Source organism: Anabrus simplex, chromosome 7, assembly GCF_040414725.1.
Source record: "Anabrus simplex isolate iqAnaSimp1 chromosome 7, ASM4041472v1, whole genome shotgun sequence".
NCBI classification, from domain to species: domain Eukaryota; kingdom Metazoa; phylum Arthropoda; class Insecta; order Orthoptera; family Tettigoniidae; genus Anabrus; species Anabrus simplex.
Window position 1 is genome coordinate 7652314 of NC_090271.1, and position 19969 is coordinate 7672282.

General features: G+C 41.2%; 1 protein-coding gene across 1 annotated transcript in view; it reads right to left on the reverse strand.

Annotated features, from left to right (window-relative positions):
• The window catches only part of LOC136876853 (WD repeat-containing protein 54), a 240518-nt gene extending 222982 nt beyond the window's left edge, over positions 1–17536 (reverse strand). Inside the window, exon 1 of the mRNA XM_067150611.2 lies at positions 16919–17536. Within this exon, the coding sequence (XP_067006712.2) occupies positions 16919–17146 (228 nt within the window). The 5' untranslated portion in view covers positions 17147–17536. The remainder of the gene's footprint in view (positions 1–16918) is intronic.
• Between the last annotated feature and the right edge of the window lie 2433 nt (positions 17537–19969).

Below are 19969 nucleotides of genomic sequence, written 5' to 3' on the forward strand. Positions count from 1 at the left end.
GCGGGCGGGCCATCAGCCGAACTAGCGTAAAATAATATGTAGAATGTCCCAGCGCAGGGGGATACATTAAAATTGAGACAGAAAATTGTGAAAGTCCTGCAGCATTTCTTACACTGCGCAACTATAATGAAAAAAGATTAACAACAGAAATTGTCCTGCAGCTCTTCTTGCGCTGCTATGTTAACACCAGAGACAAATACAAATTAAAAAGAGAAAATAAACTAGACACAACGATAAAAATATGAGTAAAATTGGAAGAGATTGTTCAATTGTCGTACAGAATACTTCAGCAGCGAGTGCGGTTAAGAACATCAAAGAAAAAACTCACTGAATACATGAGAACATGTAATATTTAGCGATATATGATAAAGGGAATAAGATCACACGAAAAGAAACCATAGCGACGTAATGAATAGAAACAAACACTTAGAGAAAGAAACGCGCGTGAATTACACTTTACTGCACTCGGTAAACACTACTTGAGGGCGCTTGTGGTGCCGGATCGTCGGAGGTGAATAAGAGGAGCAATACTGCAACCAGGAGCATCGTGAAAACAAAACATGAGTAATATTATTATTAGTAGTGAGGGGCGGTAAGACTGGAAGGAAGTGGAAGCTAAGTAATGGGGGGGTGGAAAGAGATGAGAATATTGAGGTTTTCGGGTGTTGGTATGGATGGCATTAGCTAGGGGGGATAAAGTAAGGGCTTCAGTGACAATGGGATTATGATGGGAAATAGTGCGAGTGAGGTATTGGAGACGAAGGGTATGAAGATGTGTAAAGATGCCAGGAAAAGAGTAATAGGGATGGAAGTGAGTGGAGGGGGTGTCATAAGGGAGGCGATAGGCTATACGGATTGCATGTCTGTCTAGTCGAGTCAGACGTAAGTACTCAGTTGGGTGGGCGTCGATCCAAGTCAAGGAGGCATAGGTAATAAGAGGTCGAATAAAGGATTTATAAATATGAAGTATCCGAGGGGGGGAAAGATCCCACGTAGAACTGGTAAGGGATCGAAGGGCACTGAAATGCTGTAATTTTTTATAAAGGGTCGTGAAGTGGTGGTTCCAATGTAAATTATTTTGAATTTGAATACCGTGGTAGGTTAGTATTTGAGTTTCGAGGAAAGGGATATTATACATTGTTAGTTGGATTTTATGGCGTAAGGGGCAAATATGGGATTTAGCACGGAAGACGACGAACTGAGTCTTGGTAGGATTTACAGAAAGATGCCATTTATTCAACCAGGATTCAAGGGTGTTAAGGTATTGTTGTGTGCGGCGGGTAAGCGAAGTGTAAGTAGGACTGAAAGCAAGGATAGCCAGGTCGTCAGCATATTGATAGAGACGGAGGGGAGACTGAGGATGGGGAATATCATATGTGAAGAGAACATAAAGAAGCGGAGAGAGGGGTGAACCATGAGAACGGCCGGAGGTAATAGGAAAAGTATAGGAAAGCGAACCATGAATTTTAATAGTGGCTGTTCGAGAATGGAGATAGTTGGAAAAGAAACGAATGAAAGTGGTAGGGATAGGCAGATGACTAAGTTTAAATAAGAGGCCGGCATGCCAAACAGAATCAAAAGCTTTATCTACGTCAAGGGAAATTAGGGCGGCGGGTTTATGGTACTTTAAATAGGTGGACAGAGAGGCAGTAATATGAAATAGGTGATCTTGAGTAGAGAAGTGGGAACGGAAACCGGCTTGGGAAGAAGGTAATAAGTTAAGAGAATGTAAATAACAGGGCAGGCGGTTACTAAGGATGCCTTCAAAAATTTTAGAGAGAACAGTGAGAAGAGAAACGGGGCGATAGGAGTGGATATCGGAGGGAGGTTTATGTGGTTTGAGAAAAAGAAGAATAATACCAATATAATGGTCCCTTATTGGACATTATAAATTTTCCAGCTAACTCATTCTTGGTAGCCTGCGTTTCGCCCTCGTGTGCTAAGTTAGGCTCGTCAGTTGGGACTTAGCACACCACCCAAGACGCAAGGCTAGTGCATACCGTGGAGGCCACTGCATAGGCTATTTGAAGCCACCAGCAGTGCCAATGCACTATGAGAGCTATGTCTCATTTCCAAAAATAGATGCCTGCCTGGCCATCCTATCCCTATGGGAAAAGAAGAATGATAGCATGGCACCAATGTGGGGGATAAAACCGGTATAGAGCATGGTATAATATATAGAGCAAAGAATATGAATGAGGAGTAGAGGGGCTTCGCGGATATAACAATAGGTAAGGTGATCGTGTCCAGGAGCGGTGTTACGTTTATGGCGTAAAAAAGTCAGGATTTCAGTAGGGGTAATAGGGGAATTGAGTGGATGGGAATAATCAATATCACGAAAATGTAAGAAAGATGTTTGCAAATCTGGTTGATCAGGGTTGGCATGCTGCGATATAAGCGGCTCATCAGGATGAGAACAGTGAGGGAGGGAAGGAGGAGAAAAAAGATGTGAATAGTGATCGGCAAAAACGTCGGCTTATCTTTGTCAGTAATAGGTGGGGAAGGGCCAAAATGAAGAGGATAAGTCAGGAGAGACTGATTCGTTTTAGTCAAGCGTCGAAAAGTTCTCCAGAATTTACGTGGTTTGTGTACATCTTTGAGGTTATTACAAGCAGTCATCCATTGTCGTTTCTTAAGTGCTTTGATGTAAGACCGAGCGTGACGTGACGTCGATGTTCACGTAAAGTCACAGAATCACGAGTACATAAGTAAGAGCGGTAATAGTCATGAGCAAGTTGAAGTAAAGAAAGAGCTTTAGGGGGAATAGGGGGTTTGGAGGGGTGGTAAGAATGGTTGATCAACAACAGAAAGGGCATGTTCTACTTGAGAGATTAAAGCCTTGAGGTTAGGAAGGGAGATAGGGGGAGGAAAGTCCTGAAGTAAATCAGTGATTGTCGTACAATAGTTAGTCCAGTTTGTCTGGGAGAACCGGCGGGTAGGGTGGTGGTAGTGATTATTGTTTTAAGAGGAAGTACACCTAGGCAATCATCCTCTATATAACACTAATCAGAGAGAAAAAATGGAAGGGGTCCGATACTTCGAAAAATGAAGGTATCGGCAAAAGGAAGACAACGGTCGCGAAGGGCATGAAAATGAAAGACTCCCTAGGACTCCATACGTAATACCGTTGGGGTCTGTAAAGAACAAGAGTTGACCAAGGGAGGTCGGACAGGATAGATGAAAGTAAGGAGCCTGGCACAAGTAAGTGGAAGCAATGCCAGGACTCAGCTGAGGGCCTCATGGTCGCCAACCCACGCTCCAAAGTTCAGAGCCCCTGAGGCCTGGCACGTAGGAATAATTAGATACAGTAATTAGAGCTGGTGTATGGTCAGAATTTATAGGAAGAAACTTATCAAGGGTGAGAGTGGAAAGGGATGGGGAAACTATGAGGGCATCAGGGGTAGAGTTGGAAATGGGACGGGTGGGGAAAGGGAAGGGGATCTGCACGCCCCGGATATGAGTAAGCATCGTATTAAAAGCAGTAACTTCAGTTGCAGTACATGAAGTAATATTGATGTCAGCGACAAAAATATAGTGAGAGAAAGTGGTATCGATATACCAAATGAAGTCGATCGGAGGAGGTGTACGAGGAGGGAGATAGAGAGTAACAAAAATAATAGTATTATTTTGGAGAAACGTTTCTAAGATGAGGTATTCAGAGAAGTTGTTATGGAAAGTGAAATAGTGTCGTTTAGCAGTAATACCGCGTTTAACTCCAACAGCTACACCACCTCGAGATTCATATTGCCTATCAGCGCGATAGAGGCAATATTTCAGATGGGGCTGTTGTTTATAGGTCAAAAAAGTTTAGTTAAGAATGAAAATGTCTGGGGCGTACAGATTTAGGGCGAAGTCCAGGAGAGCACGGCTGGTTTGAAGAGATTGAAGGTTAACGTAATATACCTGAAACATTTTATCTCATAAGGGGTACCACGTTAAGGGGGAAAAAATGCAAAGTGCATCTTACTCCCCGAATACGCGACATCCACATGAGTATTTAGAACCAGCCGCGCTGCTAACTGGACCTGGGAGAGGATATGAGGCCGGTTAAATGGAAGAATGTTCTGGAGAACCATGGTGAGAAACTTGATAAGGTTCTCAGAACTGGGGGCAGGGAGGGAGGGAGGGAGGGGGAGGGGGCAGAGGTAGAAAGATCCTGTGAAATGACAGGGATGACATACTCAAGTTTAGCGGGATCAGGTACAGGGCGAGCACGACACTTGTAGGAAAATGAGGGATGAGGTTGGTCACAATTCACACATTTGGGAGAAGCCTTATTAGTGCACTGAGAAGTAGGAAGCTCCTGACTGCAGATACCACATACCTCGTCATTCACACAGGGAGCACCTGGAGCGTGGTTATACCGGTGACACCGCTCACATCTGATCTGCTGGGGTGGCGCAGAGCGGGACGGTTCGACGCGGTGACGTTGTTGCAAGTAGATGACGACGCCGTCATGAATCAGGGCATCCAGCGTAGCTACGTCCCTCGACAGCACTCGGCCGAGGGAGATGGGGCCCTGAGCATTGCGAATGCAGACGACCTTGTAGAAAGTATGACCCTCAAGTTGGAGTTGGGCCGCAATTTCGTTTTCCGTCCACCCGATAGGCGACCACAGACAAAAGAGGCATTGGACGAGATGGTGGAGCAGAGCACCGAGCCGGTGTTTGCTGCGTGATGTTGGCAGCAGTAGCGTTTCCCAAAGTGTGCTAATCCGACGGTAGTGGTTAGATGATTATAATAAGGTTTGGAAGTCTTGATATGGAAATAGCCGTCCTTAGTACGTTGCAGTTCAAAATTATAGGAACTGAAGTCTGGAGTGAATCTGGAGAGAATGGTGTACATAGCACGAGTATTAGCCTTGTCCGGGTCCACATGCATAAGTTTAATAACGTAGAATGGTGCTGGTGGCAGTGGTACAGGACTGACGACACTGCGTTGACGTATAGCAGGATGTAAGGCTGGATTCTTCGCCGCTGCAGCATAACTGCGTACATTTGAGGCATGTATTCATTACTAGACGGAGGCGACCGTGGCGGAAGATGGAAAGACGGCACGACATTGGCCGTGTTCAGATTCAGTAGCGGAGATATGCCGAGATTGGAAGGTGGTGTGTCAGAAATGGAACCCTGGCGAATAATGGAGTTTGGAGACGTGAAGGTAGAGCCTGATGAGAATGATGATGAGGCCTGGTCTTAAGCACATCGTTTCTTCCTGTCGCCTGTAAGTTCTGGAGAAATTTTCCTGGCCTGTTTCAGCGTTGTAGCGTCCATTGCTCGAGGAGGAGACGGAGAACCTTTTTGAATCATAGTAGAAGCTTCCACAGCACGAAGCGTCGAGAATGTTCTAGAAGTTCTGGAAAACGACTCGAATGACATCCACAGACACCGACGGAGACTCTATATATGTAGATGGCAGGTGAACTTATCAGAAGCCCATTATAAGAGGCACAGTCTGATAACTGCATACGGGAGATAAATCTCCACAATGGAATTATTGCTCGCCTAGCAATTCCGAATGGAAAATTCTAAGTTCCCATGGAGGGAATTAGCTATTTTTCAAAGAGTTTGAAGACTCGTATAGGTTTATTTCGTTCTTATCAATTCTGGAAAATTCATTTTCATTTAATGCTTCAGGATACATAATTTTCATGCTGTTTTCTATTTCCAGTTGAAGCTTTTCTTTGAGCGTCAAATCACTTTTTTCTGTACTTGTAGGCTTGACCTGCATATTTTGTTCTTACTCTTTGTCATGTTTTTACCATTTAATCTCTCAATTAAAGAAACAATCTGGTTTTTTATCAGGACCTCTCTGACTTGAAAATGTACGCTTTATTTCATCATCGAACGCCAACGCCACATTGTCAATATGAGGATTTTGTAGGAAGCATAATATGCCACTCAACTCATTTCTTCAGCGATCTTTCATGCGCTTTTGTAAATGTATCTTGAATTTAGAAGCCAACTCGGAGCTATTGTCATTTAACTGCTTAAAAAGAAACTTAAGGGCAGCATCAGCTGTGCATAAATTCGCATCAGTACTACAGAGTGCTTCTACAGTTAATTTGACTGGAGCCAAGACTTTAATGATTTCATCGATGAGCTCGAAATCGGACTCTTCTAACTGCACTGGATTATTCAAATCTATAAGCACCTTTCTGAAGCTAAATTTCAAGAAGGCAAAACGCTGGAGCATAGTGTAGAGGCTGTTCCATCTGGTTTTGCAATCAAGCAGTAAACTTACCTCCTTGCCATGCTCTGTCTTCACATATTTTTGAAGAATGGTATCATTTTTCAAGGACACTCTTTTTTAATACATCCTTGATGTTCTGGTCATTCGTCAAATACGGGCAATTTTCTCTTTCTTGTAGGTCTAATCCTGATTCAAGATCTTCATATTATCATCATCATCATCATCATCATCATCATCATCATCATCATCTGAGTCTACATCGTGGAGTTCAGTGGATTCATTTTCTGAAGCCAGTATACAGGGTATACTTTCTTTATAAAATAAATCACAAACGTCTAAGCAAGTGCCATGAGCAAAACGAACTTGGTGTTCTGCATTGACAAGTTTTCCGACTTTGAGCATGACATTTGGACCGTCGGTTATGATTTCGCTGTCCAGTAAAATATCAAATTGAGAAAGGTGCTCTTTTAAAACATCAACACATGCTTCTGCCTTCAAAGATGCATCAATACAAATAAGGCGTAAACTCCAAAACTTTTTCTCGGAATGAATATTTACATTCATGTACCTTTTATTAGAAGTGGATGTCCATTCATTAAAGCTCAAAGTAAAGCGCTGGCCTTCAGTTTTTAAAACAGTTAATTCAGCTTTTATATGCTTTAATTCTGTAGCTGTAATTGGCAACACGGTTACGAACTGTTGAAGCAGCTTTCGGTAAAAGGAAAGCCACCTAAGGCCGTCATTCGTGCTTAAACGTCATCTACAGTGACAATGATGACAATCCCGAAAATCCTGGAATCCCGAAAACTACGGGATTGAAAAGCGGTCGGGATCCCGGGATCGAATCCTCTAATTCCAAGTCACCAAACTTCCCAAATATTGGTCTTGCTAATATTCAGCTTTATTTCAAACACTTTCTCTACTCTTACAATATGATTTGCATATTTGATAGTCTTTATTCTCTTTATTAAAGAAATTAATTTAAAACACCACCTAATTTAAATTAATTTGTTTAATAATTTGTTGATTGAATTCATCGATACGGTCATAAAGTGGACAGCTTCCAATAGTCTTTATTCTACCGGGCAAGTTGTGAGCTTGCATCTGGGAGATAGTGGGTTCGATCCTCAATGTCGACAGCCCTGAAGATGGTTTCTGTGGTTTCCCATTTTCACCCCATGACATCATCGGCTCTAGATTCTACACTCTACACTCTTCATGGTTATTTGCTGTGTGTTATGACTTCCGCTGTGCCTCCCCTCTTCAACTGATCTCTATAAGCAGCTATCTTTACCTGCTACTTGGAGCCGCACTTCAGCTGTTGGAGAGACGGCTACATCTTGTGATACGCTGATGTAAATTTTCACATCCAGTATAGGATTTATTCTTCGACCATGTACCTTAATTAAGGCTGCGGCCGCTTCCTTCCCACTTCTAGGCCTTTCCTATCCCATCATCACCATAAGACCTATCTGTGGTGGTGTGACGTAAAACAAATTGGTAAAAAAAGTCTTTATTCCCTGCCCAGTGCAAAACATATTTATTTTTTCCAAGGCATTTTGTGTTAAATATTTCAACATATAGTATAGGCCCTTACATTGCAAAGAGTTTCAACTCAAACTATACTACGGTCTTTCTTTTATTAGTCTTCTACCGATTCAATTTTTTCAGCAACATGTAGCCTACCAGTGAGCTCTGTCAAATGCATTTTCCCATTCAATGAAACAGACAGATTTCTCTGTGCACTTCCAAAACTCTTCCAATCACCATCCTCAGATACCCAATTGCACAGTTTTCTAAAACTATTTTGTTCTTCTCCCAGATTTTCTTTTCTACTTTTTCAGCACTAAGCTGGAAATATGAGGTATAAAACTAAGTGGCGTTGCATTTCTTCTGTAAGGTAAACAGATGTTCAGGCCAAATCCCTGTATATATATTCTCTTGATGAGACTGGTCAGCCTAACCAGGTTATTGCACAACTCCCCAAGACCTGCAGCAGACAGTGAGGTCCTAGATCGCGCACTTTCTCCACTTACCATATTTGTATCATAGGTCCTTCATCATCCTAATACAAATCTTCTATGAACAGCAGAAGAATCATATAAATCTTTGTTTTCTTCAAGACATGAGATCATCTTTCCCCATTTGCTGTTTATTCCTGCTCTTTCTTCTAAATCTCTCTGGCCTTATCACAGACCTTTTAATTCGTTGTTCGGTTTCCTTATATTGATGTCTTCCATCTGAATTATTTTTCCATTTCCTACACTCATGCATTTGATCTAGTATGTCGTGAATGATCCATTCCTTTTTATTTCTTCTTGTTCCACTTCCTTCTCTAAAGATTAGACCTACAACATAGCATCCCTTTCGGTAAATCCATTCTTCTAATACATCCATACTTCCCAATTGTTGCTCCATTCTAACCTGTAATTGGCTCAGTGGTTATCGTTTTGTTTTATTTTAATATATTTAATCGCATTTTTATAACTGCCACAAGCATTTTGTAGTCTGTACTGGTATCTGCTCACGGAGGGTTTCAGCCGTCTCCATGTTGTTCTCGAATTACCGTATTCACACGCATAATTTTCCCTCTCTGACTTTTAGAACAAAAATGTTGGGGAAAAAAAATTCCCCTTGTTTTACCTACGGTTTCCACTAGTTGTGAACCACAAACTTATCTTGTCTTCGTGATTCCTGCCGATGTACGGAAATTGGGAACTAGTCTGGAAATTCCAGTTCATGTTTCCCGTACTAGGAGAGGAGGAAGAGACTGATTACTCAACATGCCAGCACCCAGGGCCATAACTCAGCTGTGACTCGCACACGTGCAGTAATTGCTTTCAACAGTGTTCTTACATGCAAAGTGTTTGTTAGTGACATGTTGGGAAAGAAAAACAGTAGATATGACACACAATTTAAATTGTCAGTAATAGAATTTGCCAAAAATAATGGCAATCATGCTACATCTTGTGAATTTACTGTAGCACGATCACACGTGCATTACTGGCGGAAGCAGAATTACAGTGTACCAAGAAAACAACGTTATCATTTCGGGGGAAAAAACCCAGGAAGCATCCAGAAATTGAAAAGGAAGTTGTTTCTTACGTAAATCAATTGAGAAATCACAGCTTTTCAGTTTCCCACGAGATGCTCCAGTTAAAGGTTGTAGAAATAGTTAAAACCTTGAAAATTTCTGATTTTAAAGCAAGCAGAGTGTGGCTTTGTCGGTTCATGAAAAGGACTCTCCATGCCAGCGACTCATCATCATTTCCCCTTATCCAGCTCCTGCCAGGTCGGGGTATTTATGGCACTTCTCCCTCTTTCCTTCCACCATTCCTCTTCTATGATCTTGTCCCAGTCTGAATTCTGTTTTCTTATACCGCTTTTCACCGATTCAATCCAGCTTGTTCTAGGTCTTCCTCTTGCTCTCGCACTTTGCCTCCACCATCTGTCTTGGAACTCTGTTCTCCTCCATTCTCTTTAGATGTCCAAACCACCTTAGTTTATTCTTTTCAACTCTCTCATTTAGCTTTCCTATCCCAACTTCCTTCCTAACATCTTCATTTCTCACTGTCTTTCCTATCATACTTCTTAGGAATTTCATCTCACTGGCTTGAATTCTACTCTCTTACCTGCTAGTCAGAGTCTAAGTCTCAGCTGCATAAGTCAGTATGGGTACACAGTACATTTTGTACATTATCTCTTTACTTCTTTGTTCCAATCAAGTTTTCATACACTTTGGTAGCATGCATTACCCTGCTGTACCCTCCTGCTAATCTCCATGTCCACCCGAGCATTTTGCATTAATTCACTTCCTACGTATTTAAAGCTGTCCACAGTTTCCAGACTCTGACTTCTTTTCTCTGTTCTGATTTTAATGCAATACTTCTCAATTTTTTCGTTCAGTACATCTAATTGTTGTTGTACTTCTTTGCTGGTCTTTCCCCAGATCACAACATCATCTGCGAATAGCAGTATCTTCATCTCTTTATCTCCACAGGCTTCCTTTCTTTCCTTTACAATTTTGTGCATGACCATAATAAACAAAAGAGGTGACAGCACACTCCCCTGTCTCAGTCCAGTCTTATTCCTAAACCATTCTGTCTTTCCAACTGGGGTCAGTACTCTACTAACATCTGCTGGCATCATTTCCAATATTTCTCTTCAAAGTCTCTTTTTAATCATGGTTTCCCAAACCTTCTCTCTGGGAACACTATCATATGCCTTCGCTTTATCTATGAAAGTCATGACCAGATCCTTTCCATATTCCCAGTTCTTTTCCATCAGCTGTCTCATGCTGTCTCTCCTTCAATCTTCAATCTTTCTTCTCATTCTTCTTTCTAATATCCTTTCCAATATTTTAACTACCTGCAATATAAGTGTGATTCGTCTATAATTACCACAAACTTTCTTGTCCCCTTTCTTAAAGACTGATATTATTATCCCTTTTTCCCAGTCTTCTGGTACACATTTGTTTCCATATACACTTTGGTAGTCGGTACAACCATTGCATACCAACAGGTCCAGCAGCCTTTATCATTTCCACACTGATTTCATCCATCCCTGTTGCTTTTTCCATCTTCATCCTTTGTACTGCTAACTCCACCTCCTGCATTGTTGTTGAGTCCTCACACTGTGTTGCTTCTATCTCCCCTGTACTGTTGTTCACATTTAATAGCTTATCAAAACACTCCTTCCACCTTCTCTTTATCTCTTCTGGGTGTGTTAACAGTTCCCCATCTTCCTTTTCACTAGCTTTGAGGTAACTCTTTCTGTCCTCTGTCCATACAGCATCTTTTTACTGCCACCTAAGCTGTTTCCATTGTTTGTGTAAATTCTTCCCAACTCTTCTTCTTTTCTTCTCCTCCCACGTTCTTAGATCTCCGTTTGCTGTTGAGATACTTCCTTTTGCTTTCTTCTGTTTGATCTCGGTTCCATTCTCGCCAGGCTGTCTTCTTTTCTTTCACCACTTTCCTAACTTCCTCATTCCACCACAGTGTCTCTTTCCTTTCACTATGCCAGTGAAAAAAATCGCGCAGTTTCTTCCCTATGCAATTTTCAAACAAAAAACAATTCCTAAAGGGAAATTTTGTTCTGGTGTGCACATTTGAGTCCAGGAGAAAGGATAGATGGTGGCAGATCTCATGAAGGATTGGCTGCGTGTTGTGTGGCCATCTCTTAAACCACAGGTCTCTCCTGCTTTTGGACGGTTTCCATGACCATCTTGTTGAAGATGTTCACCAACAAATGGTCAACCAGAAGACTGATGCTGCAATAATCCCCGGTGGCTTGACGTCAGCCTTGTAGCCTCTTGATGTAAGCGTCAACAAGCCATTCAAAGATAACGTGCGGCAGGTATATTCTGAACGGAAGACGGGAGGTTCTCATACCCTGAAGCCTACTGGGAAGATCAAGAGGCCTTCACTAGAATTAATATGTGAGTGGATTGGTCATTCATGGGGATTGATTTCATGAGACATTATTGTGAAATGTTTCAAGAAAACTGGCATGTCCAACGAACTAGATGGAACTGAAGATGACTGCATCTGGGAGATGGAAGAGAATGGTAGTGATTCATCACAGGCGACCTCCGAAGAAAGCGACAATGAATGACATGGTAAGTCTATTTCTTTGAAGTGAAATACATATTAGCGTAGGCAATTTTACAGATTTTACCCTAATACATTATTCCAATTTATTTCCTATCTTCAGCGAATTCTCGCGTGACATTAAAAGACGACGGTTTCCATATAATTATTGCTACGGGACATTTTTCAATTTTTTCATAAAAATTAATTGTGTTATACATATTTTTGATTATTTTTTTAGGTGTAAATAAATTTTGTAACTTAAGTTAGGTAAGACACCGGATTAGCGCATACGACTGTGCTTCACATTCTGAAGGAATGTCTGCACGTGAGAAAAACGGCATCATGATGGGTTCTGTGATTTGACAGAAATGCGAAATGGTTACGATACGATGCTGCTCATAACCACTTGGAACGCTATGAGTACAAAGAAGAGGTTTTCTTATGCTGTATCATTACGCTGGATGTCCAGCTCTATGGCTAAGAGGTTAGCATGCTGGCCTTTGGTCCAGAGGGTCCCGGGTTTGATTCCCGGCCGAGTCGGACATTTTAGCCTTAAATGGTTAATTCATTCGGCTTGGGGATTGGGTGTTTGTGCTGTTCCCAACATCCCTGCAACTCACACACCATACATAACACTATCCTCCACCACAATAACACGCAGTTACCTACACATGGCAGATGCTGCCCACCCTCATTGGAGGGTCTGCCTTATAAGGGCTGCACTCGGCTAGAAATAGCCACACAAAATTATTATTATTATTACGCTGGATGAGACACGGGCTAAATCGTATGAACCACAACTGAAACACCAACTGAACAAATGGCATCATGACGGGACACCACAAAGATCACAAGTTTGTCAGAACCCCAGCAATGTGAAAGTTATGGTTTATTTTCATTTAGCGTATGACTTACATAAAGCACAAAGACTAGTTCATGATGAACATTTTCCAACAGGTTCTTGAGCCATTCAAATACATCAGGTGTCTCTCCTCACACCTCATAGGACACTGTGGTAGATTGTCTGACTGTCATTCCCATAGTCGCAGTCAGCTGATCGTTTCTCCCAAAGGAATTCTAGAAAACCAAGATAATAGCATTACTCAAGTTATGGTTATTCTCGTGTATGACTGTGATGGTGTTATCCTAATGCAATACGTTCCTCCACATCAAACCATCCATGTGCAGTATTACTGTTTATTTGTTGAACACAACCTGCGACCAGCTTTGAGAAAGAAGTGGCGACACTTCCTGCAGAACCCACCCATCATGTTGCACGACAACGCACAACCGCATATAGCGCAAGTTGTGGCTGATTTGTTCAGTCAATGAGGCTGGGAAATGCTGTACCATCCACCATACTGCCCGGACTTAAGCCCTTTTAACTTTGACTTGATTCCTAAGATGAAGGAACTACTTTGTAGCATTCGCTTCAGAACTGTTTCGGAGATTTGTCAGGCAGTAGACCGCTCCATTCGAACTATCACCACAACAGGTGCTGCTAAAGGTATCCTACGACATCCACATCGCTGACAATGGTTTGTATACAATGCTGGTGACTACTATGAATAACAGTTAAACTTGGTAACATGTATCACTCTTGTATCAGTTGTAATTAAATAGTTGGCACCATTATGTCCCAACCCTCATATATTGTCAACCTCTTCATCATCTGCTTTTGATGTGGACATAAACTTGAATAAATAAGGTAGCTGCCAAGTTGCTCAGAGTTTTGATCTCTAATACCCCCTATTTAGAACTTTCTTGTACAATGAGCCTAGCCTCCTGCAATCATCTTACACTTTCTTGATTCCAACTCTTCTTTTTCTTACTGCACTTCACATAATCTCTATTTCCTTTCTCACATACTCTAGTTTACCATTCTCACTGATCATTCTCATGTTCCAAGTTCTGATCTTCAAATCAGATATTTTGATATTTTTCCTGTTAACTGCCCCATACAGTTGTCTTTGTCTAGTGCCCACCCAGAGATCCAAATACGAGCATATTACTCCGGGATATTTCTTCCCTTTCTAACTAGGGATACTATAAGGGTCTTTAATGGAGTGATTTCCCCTCCTAAGGACAAAATTTTGCTCATCCACCCTCCAGAAAAGCTGGTGGTGACTACTCGGTCCTCTTTCATGACAGACATGGAATACTGCCACTCCATCAATACATATGGTACAAAAAAACAAAAAAAAAACCTTCACAGGATTTCACAACGTAAATCGTAAACTACTTAATAACAGGTTACCACACTGAAGAACGGAGTATAGCCTTAACAACAAGCTTCACGTTCATTTAGAGGATCAAAATCAATCACTAACTACTGATCTGCATTTAGGGCAGTCGCCCAGGTGGTAGATTCCCTGTCCATTCTTTTCCTGGCCTTTTCTTAAATGATTTCAAAGAAACTGGAAATTTATTGAACATCTCCCATGGTAAGGTATTTCAATCCCTAACTCCCCTTCCTATAAATTAATATTTGCCCCAATTTCTCCCCTTGAATTCCAACTTTATCTTCATATTGTGATCTTTCCTACTTTTAAAGACACCACTCAAACTTATTTGTCTACTAATGTCATTCCACACCATCTTTCCACTGACAGTTCGGAACATACCATTTAATACCAATATAGTTGGTCCGTTATTGGATGTAATAAATTTTCCAGCTAACTCATTCCTGGTTGCCAGTGTTTCGCCCCAGTGTGCGAAGTTGGGCTCATCAGTTGGTAAATGGCACACCCACCAAGACGCATGGCTAGTGCATACCATGGAGACCACTGCATAGGCTACTTGGAGCCACAGGCAGTGCCAATGCACTATAAGAGACATTTTCAAAAACTGATGCCTGCCTGGCAAATATTTCAGGTTCCCTATGGGAATCAACATCTTTATCAACATACCACTCAGTCGAGCAGCTCGTCTTCTTTCTCCCAAGTCTTCCCAGCCCAAACTTTGCAACATTTTTGTAATGCTACTATTTTGTCGGAAATCACCCAGAACAAATCGAGCTGCTTTTCTTTGGATTTTTTCCAGTTCTTGAATCAAGTAATCCGGGTGAGGGTCCCATACACTGCGACCACACTCTTATTTCGGGTCTTACACTCTCCTTTACATCCTTACTACAATTCCAAAATGCCCTCATAACCATGTGCAGAGATCTGTACCCTTTATGTGATTACCCTTTACATTAACACCTAGGTACTTACAATCATTCCCATCAGGAACTTTCACCCCATCAACACAGTAATTAAAAACCGAAAGGACTATTCCTATGACCACACCATTGCCTACTGTCCATCTCTCAACATTAATGAGGTCATTTTGCACTTGCTCACAATCTTGTAATTTATTTATTACTGTATACAGAATAACATCATCTGCAAAAAGCCTTATCTCTGATTTCACTTCTTTACTCATATCATTATATATATATAAATTAAGGTCCAAAGGACATTAGGACTGTCCTTATAAAACTTTTATACAAGCAAACACAGTACACATGATGAAGTTCAAATTCACAGCAACGTAATGACCCTGACTAACATTCAGCAGTTTTGTTTGCAGTACACTAATGGCAGAAGATAAGATGCAGTAATGCCATGCTCATGCACCTAGCCTACTGATTGTAGACTGAGACAATTTACAAGAAATGCTGTGCAGGCTTGGAACCCCTCGTGGGTGGGGGCGATTGTATCCCCTGGAGAGTGAAACAGGCCCTTAACTTGGGAGCGTGAGTTGGTGAAAACAAGTCCCTCAGCTGAGTCCTGGCATTGTGCCAGGCTCCTCACCCTCATCCATCCCACTCGACCTCCCCCGGTCAACCGTTTCTCCCTTCCGACCCCGAAGGTACTAGGTTCGCGAGGCCTTGGGAGTATTTCATTTTCATGCCCTTCATGGCCATTGTCTTTCTTTGCCCAACAACTTAATTTTTCCTTCTAACCAATGTCAACAGAGGATGGTTGCTGAGTGGTGCTGGTGGCAAGAGTTGACCAAGGGAGGTCGGATAGGATAGATTAAAGTGAGGAGCCTGGCACAAGTAAGTGGAAGCAATGCCAGGACTCAGCTGAGGGCCCCGTGATCGCCAATCCACGCTCCAAAGTTCAGAGCCCCTGAGGCCCCTTTTAGTCGCCTCTTACTACAGGCAGGGGATACCGTGGGTGTTATTCTACCGCCCCCACCCATAGGGGGATGGTTGCCGAGTTGTACTTCCCCTTAATACAATGATCATCACCACTCGGACATCTAAGATTCGAATCCTTGTCAATTTTGTATTGGAATTTTCACTTGAAAAATCATGTGGTGTCCTAAAGGGCATGTGTAGCCTATACGTAAAGCTGCCTAGCTCTCATAGGCATCACTGAAGTGATATACCGTACTAGGTACGTTAGTTTTCACAATAGGCCCTATGTATCAAAAACATTTCCATGTTATAAAAGTCAAAGATAAGACATACTACTATGAACACTTGTTTAAAGAGCAAATGTGTTTATCTTTTCTTTAATATTAAGAAGTCAATACTGTTAAATCTGACATTTTTCTTTTTTCTTCAGAAGATTTAGCTCAAGGGACATTCAGAGTCAGACAAGGGGTGATGAGACTAAGAACTTGTGAGGCTACAACAAAAGCAGAAAGGTTTGTGTATGGAGATCAAAGTATTCTGCTGGAAGATCAGACTGAGCCCAGGGTGGTGGGTTCAATTCCAGCTCAGTCCAGTGGTATTTGAGAAGGTGCTCAAATACGACACACCATATCAGCAGATTTGCTGACAAGTAAAACAGCTTCCACAGAGCAAAATTTACTGCTCATCAGTCATGGAAAGTGTGGGATGTAAAACCAGTAAGAGACACAACTCTATTTGTCTTAAGGTTTTATGATCGAATTAGAAGGAAATCTGTAATTAATAATAATGTTACTACCGTACTTTTACGGTTTTCGGAGACACCGAGGTGCTGAAAATTTGTCCCTTGGGAAGGGAATTCTTTTACGTGCCAGTAAATCTATTGACACAGCACTGACGTATTTGAGTAGTACGTCCAAATACCACCGGACTGAGCCAGGATCGAACCTGCGACAACTTGGACTCACAAAATCTGGCATTACTAGAGTAGAAAATGAAGGGTGATTACCTGAGTTACAGTGGTTGTAACATGCCTTGGCCGGGTGCCAGACTCAATACATGGAACGTATCTTGATCTCATATCACATTCCCTTATTGGAACAATATTAATGTATCCTCCATGAATGACTCCAATTGCAAAAGATTTTCCATCTTTCCCAACTTTCTGTACAGCCAAGTTATTAGGAACTGCAGATGCAGTTGTTACCAACAATATTCTATCTGATTTGCTGTACATAACTATCACATTAATCTAAAACTTAGCAATGAGTTATTTCACCTTCACCATATATCAAATTCTTTTTTAAAATGTGATAATCAAAAGGACATCGGGGGAAATGACTGCTATTCAAAATATATACCGTATCACAACTAAAGGGTTAATACGAGCGTAACTTCTACAAGCTATGACAAAAGTAGCTGATACAGTTGAAAAACTGCAGAAGATTTCCAGATGAAAGATTTGTATAACGAGAAATATAGCCTACTGTGTTACACTCTTCTTGCTTCTAGTTAAGCCACGGACATTCCTTCGTTGAGCAATATATTCACGGATACTAAAATTAATTCAGATCAATTTATTTCGTCCAATCTCATGGCGAGCAAAAGAGCTGTTCATAGGCCTTATTTTGTATGTTGTATATATGCAACGCGAACGTGGTTGTCATGGAAACAACTCTCTATCGTTCAATATGTAAGGAAATATTTGCAGCCAATGTTCGTATATGAAATATACCTAGGAATAAAACAAAGAAAACTCTTATCACTACCACTGTGCGGGGAAGAACTTTCTCAGGAATCATATATCTCTCTCTATACAGTATATTACGTAGCATCGAAATAGTATCAAATATACTATATACATAGGCCTATACGTCTATTTTCGAAAGTTGGAGTTATTGTTGTTGTTGTTGTTGGTGATGCTTTTTGGGCTTTTATCGAAGATATTTCACCCAGTCGATAATCCCTTACTTGCGGAATAACACTGATACAACTGAACACTTCAATCCATGAAAAACTATTTTTGTGTTTTGAAAGGGATACACACCACTGTATTCCACTATATCACTCTGTAATTCCTTACTTGTTGAATAACACTGGTACAACTGAACACTCCAATCCATGAAAAACCGTTTCTTTGAAAGAGACGCACTCGACTGTATTCCGCTATATCACTCTCACTGAATACTCCACGAATATGATGAATCACCCCAATGGAACCAGAAGCGTACGAATACGTTCCGCCATACACTACATAGAAATTTATAACACAATATATGATCATCCAAAAACGTATTTATGACTCTGCTGATCTCTACAGAAGGATTACATAGCAAACAAGAAACACTGGTGTGGCTTCCCCTCTCGGAGAACAATCATTGAACGAGAAATGCAACCATGCAAGCTAAGGGCGCCAATCTTTAAGTTGATGACTTAAAGATAAAAATTTATAATCAAGCTTGGACGGACTCTTATCACAGGAGTGGGGTGATAGTGCACTAATCATTAAGCAGGAGAATTAGAAATCAAAAGGCTAATTAAGGCAGATTGATTAAAGTGAACTGGGAAAATACTATTTATTATATTGAATATAAATGACGACGGTTTAACGAGAACTGAATTTAAAATAGGAAATGAATTTAACAAAAAGTGGAATGACTCTACTTCGCGAAAACTTGCAATATTTTTAACTCGCTTGCTCACCATGTAGTCTTGTTCTGCTGGTCCTTGGAAAGCTTCCATCCTTGTAGCTGGAACATCACCGGTCGTCTTTGAGATATCTTCATCTGCAGCTAAGTACCATTCCTGCCTTGCTAAGTGCACCGTCCACTAATTGGAAGATGGCTTCGACACTAACACTCCCTATTATGCTCTATCCCATATATTGGAGATGAGCCCTAAGTCATAGTTAGAAAAACCTCCTTGGGTTATGTGGAGAGGATACACAATTAATAATCCTTCCAACTTTACTGAAAATGTGCCCTGAAGTTTCATTTCTATTTAGTTTAATACTACCTATTGTCTTAGACTGGTACAAACCGGTCTAGTAGCCGAGCTGTACGTACTTCCTGATGAGAGTGGCTATACACCCCTCATTCAGAAATTCCTAAGTACCACGTCGTGGTAGCGAAGTAATTAATGTAGAAGTGATAAACTATCACACTAGTCCACTATGGTACAACAACCATAAGACAAGTTCACAGACCTACAGCGATATACAAGATCGAAGAATCAAGAATCCAGAAGAATAATAATAATGAATGCAGAATCAAGAAGAATCAAGAAGAATGAAGCCAAGAGCTCCAACACGCCCTTTTATAACCTTCTCTGGCTCTAATTACAGGTCGCTACACGTGGTCCAATCAGTTGACACGTCTCTCCCCACTCCAGATATTAGAGTTGATGGGTCTTAACCATGATATCAACTGTTCTTCTATTAGCCCTTTCACTCAGTATCCATAGCAACATGACGCTCCTTTGAAAATATAGGCGGTGATCAGTTTGAATTATTCTGGTCGAAATACGGTAGCTGTCGTTATAACGCTTGAACACGTGCTCGCTTTTCCCAGAATTTGATGTCTAAATTTGTCCTTCCTTCTTCCTCGGTGATGTGGCAAGATAGAGGAAATCTACTGCAAGTTAAATTTAAACGAATGTCGCAAGAATCTAAGTGAATATTAGGATATTCAGCCCTCGTTTACAAGTCGTAGTTACAAAGTAATGAAATGATAGTGAGCAAATGATCAACCATGAATTATAATACAATTACATGCCAAGATAAATATCACGACGTTAAATTCCTGAATTAATTACACATAATAAAATTAACATAATTACACTGTGACGTCTGGAACGTTACACTGGTTGGAAAAACCTGCTTGAGTCGCATGAGACTACTAATAAATTTCCTACGCTGATTGGCATATAGAGGACATTGAAATAGTGGATGATTCGCGTCTCCATTACTTGTACCGCATGAACAGTTTGAATCCTGCGTTAAATGGAACCGAAATTTATATTGGGGTGTAAGGGCACGATTAAAACCCAACCTAATGATGTT